The sequence below is a fragment of the Carlito syrichta genome, unplaced genomic scaffold (genome assembly GCF_000164805.1).
Source record: "Carlito syrichta isolate Samal-C Ts95f unplaced genomic scaffold, Tarsius_syrichta-2.0.1 Scaffold6706, whole genome shotgun sequence".
In the NCBI taxonomy this organism is placed as follows: Eukaryota; Metazoa; Chordata; class Mammalia; order Primates; family Tarsiidae; genus Carlito; species Carlito syrichta.
This window is the reverse complement of record NW_006950802.1, coordinates 218,543-230,829: the sequence shown is the minus strand read 5'-3', so window position 1 is coordinate 230,829 and position 12,287 is coordinate 218,543. Positions and strand designations below refer to the sequence as shown.

The window sequence follows — 12,287 nt, the reverse complement described above, 5'->3', positions numbered from 1 at the left end:
CTATTTTTTTTAAATTGTGGAGATGAATATATTAAGCAAAAAACTGTGATTCTAGATATGTCTATTTTCATATCTATCAAATTTTGTTTCATTAATTCTGTGTTATATTTCATTAGTATTATCAAGCTATAAAGAAGGATAAAATTATGGACTGAGCAGCAACTTGAATGGATTTAGAATCCATCATACTCAGTGATCTATCACAGAAAGAAAGAATTGAGTATCATGTGTTCTCACTCATAAGTGAACCCTGAACATTTATCATAGTACTACATGAAAGGCATTTGCCAGGGGAAGTGGGGGTGCACATAACACTAATAAGGGTACCTGATCCCAAACCAGGTGAAGTGAGGACCAATGAGAGGCCAAAACTTCAACTGTGTGATGACCACTTAAGTACTAACCTTGAATTGTACTCCACATCTTTAAAAATAAAACTCTGTTATTAGATAAATACAAATGTAGAAGTATTTATTTCTTCTTGTTGAATGGACTCTTTTATTATTATGAAATACCTCACTTTTGTCTCTTACTATCTTGTCTTAAAGTTATTTTGTTGGATATTAATATAGTTACACAAACACTCTTTGGGTTAATATTTATTTGATATCTCTGTTTTCAGATTGCATTCTGATTTGGTGTCTGACTTGCTATCTTGGGTGACCTTTAGACTTTAGTTTAGTAAGCTGTTCCTAATGGAATGGGCAATATGACCTATAATTTTTGTCCTGTAATTAACGTTTTTGGGCACCAAACTTAGCAAAATGTTTTACTTCATTAAAGTGTATTGAATATTTTAAGAGTGGGGTAACAGACTGTTTAGTAACTAAAATCCTCTGCCTCCTTCTCCTTTTTCTTCCTTAGTGGCTGGCACACGTGTATCAGTCCCAGGGAATGATGGGTGCTGCAGAGATGTGCTATAGAAAGAGTCTACAAGTAGCATCCCAACAGGGCAGCTGGAGTGGGAAACTTTCAAGTCTTTTGAGACTAGCACTGCTTGCATTAAAAGTCTGCATGGTAAGGTCATATTATAATTATGATCATGAAAAATTGATTTTTTAAAATCTTTCCCATGAAAGCTTTTCACATAGTGATGTTCCATTGAATTCCTGTCATTTCATGGTCTTCAGGTATGGCTTCTTGATAGACTTTGTATTTTAGGCTCTTGATGGACATAAGAGCAACAGTTTTAAACTACAGCAGAACATTGTCAATGTTAGGAAAAAAACTAAGATTGCAGTTTAAAAAATTGATTCACAATAGACTATACATTTTTGTTTCTTGGAGATTTAAATTAAAACTACACCCAGCTACTCAACTGTGACAAAAATGCTAATATTTAACATTTCAATCATTTTCAATTCAATTTGAAATTCTCTGGGAGGGATTTCTAGGGCTTGACATGCTTTTTCTGAAAGCCTTATATGCTGGTAGGGGAAATTCATTATACACACACACACACACACACACACACACACTTTTTGTTTCATATATTTTGACAGTGTTTGAATTTTTATCATATGCTTATTATTTTTATGATTAAAAGATAAACTTTTGGCCAGGCGCAGTGGCTCAGCATGTAATCCCAAGGCTTCTTTGGGAAGGCAAGGCAAGAGGATTGCCTGAGCCTGGGGTTTTGAGACCTTGTCTCTACAATAAATCACAAAAACTAGCTGGGCATGGCAGCGTGCATCTGTAGTTCCAACTACTTCGAAGGCTGAGGCGGAAGGATTGCCTAAGTCCAGCAGGTGGAGGCTGCAGTGGCCATGAGCATGCCACTGCACTCCAGCCTGGGAGACAAGAGTGAAACTCCAACTTAAAAAAAAAAAAAAAATACTGTCTTTCTTCCTTTGTTATATGATTATATTATCCTAGACAGCCCTGAAGTGAGTCTTGTTTTTGCCATGGTAATCCATGGGAATGTGAATTACTCACTTTAACTAGGCATTTTGGCAAAGAAATATAAGAATTCAGGAATTTTTTCAGCATTAATGCCATTACCACAGAGCACATTTAAGAGCTTTTTATGTAGGTGCCATGCTTGTTTATCCTTGCTTCCTTGCTCTTCCACTCTGCCTTATAGTTAGAAGCTCCTCAGTAAATGATCAAATAATGTGGTTGAAATAGGGTCTGAGGGCTTAATTCACAGACTTCAACACCAGAAGTTTAAGTTATAAAAAGGAGAGGTTTTTATTAAGCCAAGAGCCAGGCCGGCGGCCACTTGCCTGCTGGACATAGCAATTCCACAGCAAGAGGGCCTGATTAGCTGTAGGGACTTGCTTAAGAAAGGCTAAACCACATTGGGACTTTTCAAGTGGGCTAAACCGCAACATCCTGGAGGCCTAGGTAACTTTCACGCAATGCAAGCGTGGTTCACAGAAGTGAAAAAAAAAAAGCTGTTAGACAGTTTAACCTAGCCAGCAAGTGCTGTTGCCAGTTTCCAGGAAGGAAACCTTTTAACTGTGCAAAGGCTGAGTACATGTTTAACTGTGCAAAGGCTGAGTACATGTTTAACCTAATTTTTGACATTGTAGATGTTTTTTTTAAAAGCCCCCTTCCACAGTGGTCAAATAATTGTAGAGCATCATTTTGTTTTATTTGTCCCCTGTTTATATATAACAAGGTCTTTGTGACCTTGGTAACTAGTGAGCTGCAGAAGCCACACGTAGTACCTATAACATGCTCTTGCATTTGTGACCTGGACAAGTAGCCACTCTTTTAGCCTACCTTATTACTTGGTAGTTATAAATATTACTTGGTGGGTTTTCTTAAAACTGGAAAATTAAATCTTACCTGGAATAAAACAAATTAATAATAGTACACACACAAAGCACTTAGTCTGAGCTAGGTCATTAAGTTAATATGGGTAAAGCACCTATAAGCACTTTTAACAGTATTTTACTCATATTAACTTATTTAATAATCACAATAAACTTATTTTACAGACGAGGACATTAGCTTGCCTGGGTAACATTAGTTTGGTAATATCCACGCATACCTGTCCCCACTATCACTACTACACCACAGAAGTGTTTCCCCTAAGAGCCTATGTTCTGCTTCTCCCATTTACTACCTGTGAAACCTGCAGCCAATTAAACTATTTAAAGTTATTTTCTTTTTTTGTAGTGTTGAAGATTGTAATACCCACTCTACCTTCATAACAAATGGAGTAATGTTTATAAGTGCCTTTGTGAACCTTAAAGCACTGTCTAAATCTAATTTGTTCTTGTTAAAACATTTGACATCCAACATTTATTATAAAGAATAAAGAAGATGCCATATTTCTATGGTAAACGACTGGCAGTATGGGAAGGATGAATATATTAAAATTAGACTGTTTTTGACTGCTGTATATGTGATAATATATGAACGGGATAGTAAGCTGAAAGGTTAGCTAAGATAGACACCCTATTCCAAAGTGAGATATCAGTTCAAGATACAGACTTTTGAGAATACTAACCTGTGAGGAAGCTATAAAAGCATCAGAACATTGGAGTTGAAGAAGGATTTGTGATGCAATTTCTTTGGAGAAAGCTGTTGCCTTGCCCATTTTCCCTCTGGCCCATTTCCACAGACAAACACACAGAGGTGAGGAAGGGGTTGCAACCAGAGAGGGAGGCTTTGATGTGTGTCCTTTGAGATCCCAGAGGTGCATGCCCAGAAGCATATGGACAGGTATATGACATGTTTCAGAGACTGTAGCTCTCGGTCTAAGGTGTTAGGTCAGGGAATACAAGAATGTTAGCATTTGAAAACAGTGACTTCATGCTTCTGGGAAACAGTGGTCAATAGTAGATGAATCCCAAGGGTGGGGAGGAGTATCTGCATGTGGAATAGGGTGGAAGGAGTGAAGGAGATAGGATCAGCTACACTCTGAACTTGTTGCATCTAGAAATGAACAATACCAATTGTGAGAACAGGTTGGTGTAAGAGTTGTCTTAGATCCTGTCTGGTAGGGCCAAGAGTTGTCTTAGATCCTGTCTGGTAGGGCCACGTATAGGGATGATGGGATGTCAGCGGAAAGGAAACCGGACGTTTCCAGATTGCTAGAGGGCCCCATTCTTAGCTTAATGCTCTGCAGCCACTATCTTGAAATTCTTAATTTTTGAACAAAGGGCCCTTCACTTTTATTTTGTCCTGGGTCCCACAGCTTATGTAGCTGGGCCTGCAGATGTGACACTACCCACGAAGTCGGGAGTCTGTTAGAGCCAGCACAAGAAGAGGAGCTTTAAGTATCTGTCAGGCCCGACACCACTTTACAGTGGAATCTGTCAGATACAAACTGGTATTTTGGTAGGCCCTGAAGCTACAATTAACCACAAGCCGTGGGAGTATTGGGGAAGAGGAACAAACCATCTGCCACTGCCTGTAACCATACCCTAGCCTGGGAGCTTTAGGGGGTTTGGGGTGTGGGTGGAGGAAGGGGCTGTGCAAATATTACTTTTGAATGAAGACTGAAGATGGAAAAGAAGAGGATATTCTAATTGAGACTGTATTTGTGAATGAATGTAAGAAAAGTGAATAGGAGAGTCCGGGGCCTACTCTGCTATATAATGAGGGATACAGAAAAAGTCTCCCTCAAATAAAACATTTTACAGAGGCAGTGGGAGGAAAAAAGTGCATTCTGATCCCTTAGTTCAATATACCACTTAAATATAGTAACTTTTTCCTTATATAATCATTTTGGGGCTAACTTTATAGAATGTTTTATATGATTTCTTAGAAAAACATCTAGTGAAAAAAAATTTTTTTAAGGATTTTTAAAAAGATGTTAGGAATAATTTTATTAGAATGCATCTTGCCTTTCTTTATCAGTTGTACCCAAGGTTTCACTATTTATAGAAGATCCATCACAACCTCTTTTTTCTAGTTTCGAATTAATTATCGTCATAGGTTCCTTTTCCTTGATTACACAAATGATTGTTGCCTATACTGTGCTCAGATTAGTGCTCTCACTTTTTAGTATAATTTAGTGTTTGAAACAGACTATGCATTGATTCATCATATTGACATTAATAAAATGTATATTCTAGATACTTATAATTATGACATTTGTCACAATTTGAGATTTTTTTCTCCTTGTGTAATTTAGTGACATGTTTGCTATCTAATTTTGTTACTCTTTCTTCAGAAAAACTGTTATTCCTGAACTAGTGCATATAAGACTGTTTTGTAACCCAAGTAATGTGTAGATACATTGACATTTTTTCCATAAAATGAAAGTTTTACAAAAGTTTTTAGTATTGATAACTTTGATTTAATTTCTTTATCTCTGACCTGCTTTGCACTTTTTTTAATATCAGGATTTTATTAAAATACTTTATTTCAGCCTTTCCTCTCTCCTTAGATAATTTTTGAAGTGTAGAACTTTATATTTTTATTTATCACTACTAGTTCAAGAATTCATCATATTAAATTGAATTTTGTCTATTTGGTAGACAAAAGCTTACTGACAGCTTTTATCCACCTATGTAGTTGTACGTGTGCATTTTCTTTTAATATTTCAGATTTTTAAATGAAATGATATCATCCTCTTTTAAAACTTTCTTATCCCAGTCTACCCTATTTGTAGTTCCTTAAGGGCAAGGATCACATATCATTTTGCTAGGTTTTTCACTGACTGGGGGGTTGGGGGCAATTTTCAGTCAAACCTCAGTGCTATTTACATGGTGACTTGGACAAATAGGTAGGTGCTCAATAAATGGGAGTTGAATTGCATACTTTTAAAGTAAATGTGTCAAATCTTTGCACTAATATTTATCTTATATTTTTATAGGCTAACATATCCAGTGATCACTGGCCATCTTTGGTTCAAGAGGCTACAACTGAGGCTTTGAAACTTTGCTTTTGTCCACTGGCTGTTCTTTTACAAGCTTTGCTACAATTCAATCGCAAAATGGGGGCAAGGTATGAAGAATTTTGGTTCTTTTTTTTTTTTTTTTGTCTTGGAAATGCTTTTTTACTTTAAATCCTTCTAGAAAACAATCAAGAAAAGATTTACAATTTGTTTAATGGACTAATTTGACAAATTTTAACAAAGTAAATATATTTATATATATTTACTTTGGAAGAGCTAATTCTAGAAATTCAGTGAGGGAGGAAAAAGTCTTACATTTATTTAAAAAATAATTTGGTACACAAATATTGGATATGAGAGATTGATATGAAAGCATTTTCAATGAAGGAAGCCTTGGAGTTTTTGTTCTTCACTGTATTAGGAGGCACTAGTAGTGTGATGTGGATTCTAGGAGCAAACAACCAAAAAGACCCATGGTCAAGGCTACCTTAACAGAAGTTCTTGCAAATGCAAGAAGCTATGAAAAAAAAGAAAGAAATATTGAAAAAGCAGAGGCATGTTGTTTATAAATAATATGGTTTCATATCTATAAAATCCAAAAGCTACTCTGATTAAAATATTAAAATTCTAGTAGTATTTTTACTGGAGGATAAGGAAAGTGTCAGAAATAAATTTGAAGAGAATTACTTAAATATCATGTGGATGCAAAAGCAGACAAGAATATTTTAGAATTCTGAAAATAATGTCTAGTTCTAATGCATAGTACACATAAAACAAAGCAACTGTAAGTAAAGCAGCGATTTAGGAGCGAATATTTTTGGAAAAGGTAAGTATTCTAGCATTATTTATTAATATTTATTTTAATATTAATTTATTTATTAATATTATTTATTTCTTTACTTAATATTTGTCTTTAGTCATTTTTGTGTGTGACTAATTTCACCAATAAATGTTTTAGACTATAATTTAAACTTCCTAATGAATTACTTATGCTGATGCTCAGTGAGGATAATTTAGAGCAGTGGTCCCCGACCTTTTTGGCATCAGGGACCCGTTTCATGAAAGACAGGTTTTTCACTGACTGGAGAGTTGAGGGAATTTGCAGTCAAACCTCACTGCTAACGTGAATCAACATTTGCAGCTGCTCCCCAGCGCCAGCATCACCACCTCACTTTCACCTCAGATCATCAGTCTTTACGTTGTCATAAGGAGTGTATAACCTAGATCCCTTACATGCACAGTTCGCAAAGGGGGTTGCACTCTTATGAGAGTCTAATGATGCCAATGGTCTGACAGTAGGTGGAGTTCAGACAGTAATGTGAGAGATGGGGAGCGGATGTAAATACAGATTGAGCTTTGCTCATTCGCCTGCTATTCACCTCCTGCTGTGAGGCCCCCATTCCTAACAGGCCACGGACCAGTGATTACTATGTGATCATTATCCAAAAGCATCTTCAAGATAAGTTTTTTAGTTCCTGCTTCAAACCAATTGTTACTCATAAGATCCTTCAATTTAACAGTTCTGAAGTTACGACTTTTTATGTTATTTTTACCAATACAGAAGTTTTTTGAGTAATAGATGGTAAATTAGGAAGGGAAAAAATTAAAATGTAACTGCAGCCTGTTAATTACATGGGTTCATATATATACATTTTCAAAAACATATACTAAAAGCCTGATATGACACACTTAGCCTCTAGTGTAAATGTTAAATATTTCTTGTTCCACTCTTTATCATCTTTGTATTATTTATCAGTTTATTTATTTTCTGCCTACTTTCCAAAAAGATCAGAAGTGGAGTACTCAGAAGTGCTTACAAAATAGGGTCCATGTCCCCATTCTATTTGGAATGAACCTTAACTTATTTATCTGCAAAATGAGAATAACGGCTACCTGCCTAATAAGGTTGTGAATATTAAATATGACCACATATATTAATATAAACACTTAGCATAGTATCTGGTGCATGATAAATACTTAATAAATATTTATTATTATTATGTTTATTCATATTTCAATTTAAAAATCATAATCAGGTATCATGTGCAAAAGAAAGAAAATGTACGTGTGAGATTAGTATATGAAATATTTTATTTAATTGACATGCTTTGGACTAAACGTAAATATCTTTTTCTTAGAGAGACACGGCGTCTTTTGGAGAGAGTGGTATATCAGCCTGGGTATCCCAAAACTATTGTATCTACTGCACGTTGGTACCTACTGAGACACTTATATGCCAAAGATGACTATGAACTCATTGATGTAAGGCATTGATTTTATTTAATATATTTTATCTTGCATTTAAGGGCTTTAGGGGTTTTTTTTTTGTTGTTGTTGTTTTAGAATTACTCTACTCTGTGATTTAGTTTTTAAAAAACATAATGACCAGGCGTGGTGGTTCAGCCTGTAATCCCAGCACTTTTTGGGAGGCCAAGATGAGAGGATTGTCTGAGCCTGGGAGTTCAAGACCACCTTGAGAAACTTGGTGAGACCTCATCTCTACAATAGATCACAAAACTAGCCTGACGTGGTGGCGTGCGTCTGTAGTTCCAGCTACTTGGAAGGCTGAGATGGAAGGATTGCCTAAGCCCAGTAGGTTGAGGCTACAGTGGCTGTGAACATGCCACTGCACTCCAGCCTGGGCAACAAGAGCAAGACTCTAACTATAGAAAATAAATAAATAAATAAGCATGATATTCTTAGAACAACAAAAGACTACAGTGTCTAGTATTGCATCTATTGAAGGTAGAGAAATGTTTATGCACATAGCTTGAAGGTTAAATATATAGTTTGTATCTTACCATAGGTTAGTTATAAAATTCCCATTTGATGTTGGAATATTGAAAATCAGGGGTTCTTTGTCCTAAATAACAGAATGGTTAAAGTTGTGTTTAAAAATAGTTAAATGTAGATTCAGCCTGTATATGTGCAAGATGCCTTTATATGGGGAAGCTATTCTGGTTGAGCATTTCTAATCCAAAAATATGAAAACAGAAATGCTCCAGAAATTTTAAACTTTTTAGCATCAACATGACACTCAAAGGAAATACTCATTAGAGCATTTTGAATTTCAAATTAGATATGCTCAACCTGTATTTATTTATTTTTTATTTTTTTTGGATCATAACCATTGCAAAGCCAGAATCCAAACTGAGGGTCTAAGTCATTGGTTTAAAACCTTAGGGTCATGACTGGTTGTGAAGTTTGTTGTAAATAATTGGATACTAACCATAGGTTGCAAATGCTTTTTACTTTTTTATTTTCTGTAATAAGATATAGCAGATTCATGGATATTTTTATACACCTATCAATACATTCTCATAAGCCTTCTTAAGTGAAAGAGAAGGGTAGAATTATGAGAGCTTGGCTAGTTGGCAGTATTTATCTGTGAGCCAATGAGATCATCACAAGTTTAAAAGTTATCCATCAGATATTGTGAGGCTTATAAAAAGCTGAGGACTGCAGCTCTAAAACCCTTATCTAGTGAAATTTATAGGAATACAAATATATGACCAGCTAAGAACAACCTGAGGCACTACTGAGAACCAACTTTTTATTTCTTTTTTTTTTTTTTGGTTGGCCAGAGAGGAATGACTTAACTACCCTTCCTTTCTTTCATATTATTTATGTAATTTTGCTGTATCTTTAGAAATGAATGGATAAACTATTAGCAAGAGACAAATCTAAATTAAAATGGCCAAACAGTAAAACAACAGAGAGAAGACACACGCACGAATTGGCACTGGTCTTATATTAACATCACAACAATGGCATTGTTTTTGCCTGCCTGTATTTCTTTTTTCCTGAGCTGGGCATGTGATGAACCCTTTGTACCTTTTAACCCAGAGTTTCTCAACCTCAGAGATCTCAACCTACTGAGATTGTGGAATGGACAATTTTTTTTGGGGAATGGATAGGGGTTGTATGCTGTCTTGTGTATAGAGTTGAATGTTTAGCAGCATCCCTGGCCTCCTAGATACTAGATGTATTATTATGGCCATTGCAGTGGAGACAATAGGGAGATCAGATGGAATTAGAGGTAGTAGAATCAAATGGGATGTTCATCATATTTGAAAAAAAATGATTTGATTTCTTGCCTGTTCTATAATATAACATACATGTGACAATTCTACTCCTCATTGGATGGCTTTTGGTGTAACATACAATATTAAAGAAATCGTAATGGAAACAATACTTAGAGAAAGGCGTTATAATGAACATATTGCAAACCAAAAAAATAGAACGTATATGAATATTGGGAGAGAATTCACCCTGAGTATCTTATATTTCTAAACATTCTGTGAGCAGTGGGCCTGCTCTTTTGTTCAGTCTGTGTTTTCAAGAATGTAGAACAACCTTGGGAGATAGAGATGGTGTTTGCTCTGTGGAGCAGGGGGTAGGCAATCCCTGCCCATTATAAAAGATTCAAGTCTCCTAGGCTGAAGATTCCCCTCTTGTAATGCAACCCACTGCATATGTGGGAAACTCTATGTGCCCATCCACATCACCTCTGAGGCTTAGACGACAAAAGGAACAGATGCAAATATGAGGGGACACACTAACATAAAATCGAAATTTATTTATACAAAATTGTGTATTTATTCTGACATGTTTAAATATCAGTGTCCTTCAAAGTACTCTCCATTTGATACAATACACCTGTTGAGATATGTTTTCTACTGCTCAAAACAGTTTTTGAACTCATCAATTTGGGTGCCTTTTCGTGCTGCCGCTGTTTCTTGTCGCATATCTTCCACATTCATAAAATATTTCCCTTAGAGGACTTTTTCATCCAGGGAAACAAACAGACAAAAAACGTTGATGGGGCGAGATCAGGTGACTAGGGAGGGCAGGACACGGGTCATGCCATTTTTGGTCAAAAACTGCTAAACTCTCAGCATGGTGTGGTCAGGTGCACTCCTAAATCACCCAACATGAAGCAGACAGGCACGTTGAAAGACTCTCCAAAAAACAATTCACTGAAGCCAAATGCAGCATCTCACAACAATGCTAGCTGGTACACTGATGCTGATGGGTTCCTAGGACACTCGCCTAGTGAGGGAAACATGTACTACAAGGGGCCCGCCCTCCAAAAATAATTTCATTTTTCTTTTTGGGGGGAATTTCCCCCTTGTATGTTGATGCTTATGCTGCTTGCTATACCATAGTGATGAAGACTCAGGATTCCTGTGTCTTTGGCAGCATCCAGGGAACTGTGGCAGGCTGACTTGTTAGTAGTGTAAAATCTCAGACCCTTCACAGTGCTTGATAGTGAACAACAACAAAGATGTTTTAGTAGTTCAATGATCAGCTGAAATGGAAACTTCTAGTCTGTGAAATTGATGAAATTATGGGAGGGTTCTTGATAAAATGTACAACCTCTAGCCTAGATCCTAGGGTGTGATTTTAAAGGGGAGCATTGTCATTTGGACAGTTCTGTGCATAAAATGATCTTTTGGGGTAAGGGTTTAGAAGTGACAGTATTGTAAAAAAAGGCCACCAAACAAGACCATTACTTTTATACAGTGCCCATAGTGGTAACAATCAAAATGTTGGCATCTGTACTAATTTGCATCAACTGTACTTCTCTCTGATGGTAGCTTTGTTTGAACAATTTATTTCAGCAAAAATAACTGAAAGATTGCATGTACTCATTTTTTCTAGTATAGTTTGATGTTGCTTTTTCAAGACTACTGCCCTTGGAATACTTGGCTTCTGTTAATCTAAATATAGGTATTGTTAATTAACAAAATCTCATATTCCTGTATGTGATTTCTCATAGGTGCTGGTCAACAATGCCAAAACTCATGGAGATATAAGAGCATTGGAACTGAATCAGAAATTGTCCTCATGATAACATTGGACTATTTTATAGCATGGAAGCAAGGATAAAGTATAAGAATGAAGCATTGAATCAAGGCTTTTTCCCAAAGCAACATTTTTTAAAACTATAGTTATTCTTTTTTTTTTCTTTTTTAAATCTAAAGAAGTTGAAGTTTTTAAGTTAAGGATATAATTTTTCATTAACTCTTAACCTGATTTTAATCTGAAGAAAAAAAATCTCTGATCTGGGAAGTCCATAATTAAAGGAAAACCATGGTTCCCATGGTTACTCAATGGTTATTCACAAACCATCATTTTCTGCATCTTGCGTGATGCACAACAGGGCATCTTTCTTTGTGTAATCCTTTATAATAAAGCCTTAATAGCCATTTTCTAAATAACATACAAAAGCACATTAGCACAATGCAGAATTTTCATGTGTTAAAGATATAATTCAAAAATTTAATTTCTCCTATGAATTTTGGAGACTGGTACACTAGTTCATCATAAAATCCAAATAATCTTGCAACCTATTTTGCTAGCATTCATTTCAGACTCTATTGAAGAGGCATAATGTAAATGTTGGTTAGTCTTAGACTCTAATGGATATATTTATGTAATTCAAAGCACTCAAGTGTGTGGCTGCATTGAACAACATTAATGGAAA

The 12,287-nt window shown here is 35.8% G+C and overlaps 1 protein-coding gene across 3 annotated transcripts in view; it reads left to right on the top strand.

Moving 5' to 3' along the window:
- Positions 1–12,009, top strand: part of TTC37 (tetratricopeptide repeat domain 37) — an 89,090-nt gene extending 77,081 nt beyond the window's left edge. For all 3 annotated transcript variants that reach the window (XM_021708531.1, XM_008050666.2, XM_008050735.2), the window contains 4 exons: positions 865–1,017; positions 5,777–5,907; positions 7,936–8,059; positions 11,580–12,009. In XM_021708531.1, the coding sequence (XP_021564206.1) occupies positions 865–1,017; positions 5,777–5,907; positions 7,936–8,059; positions 11,580–11,651 (480 nt within the window). In that variant the 3' untranslated portion in view covers positions 11,652–12,009. The remainder of the gene's footprint in view (positions 1–864; positions 1,018–5,776; positions 5,908–7,935; positions 8,060–11,579) is intronic.
- Positions 12,010–12,287: the final 278 nt, after the last annotated feature.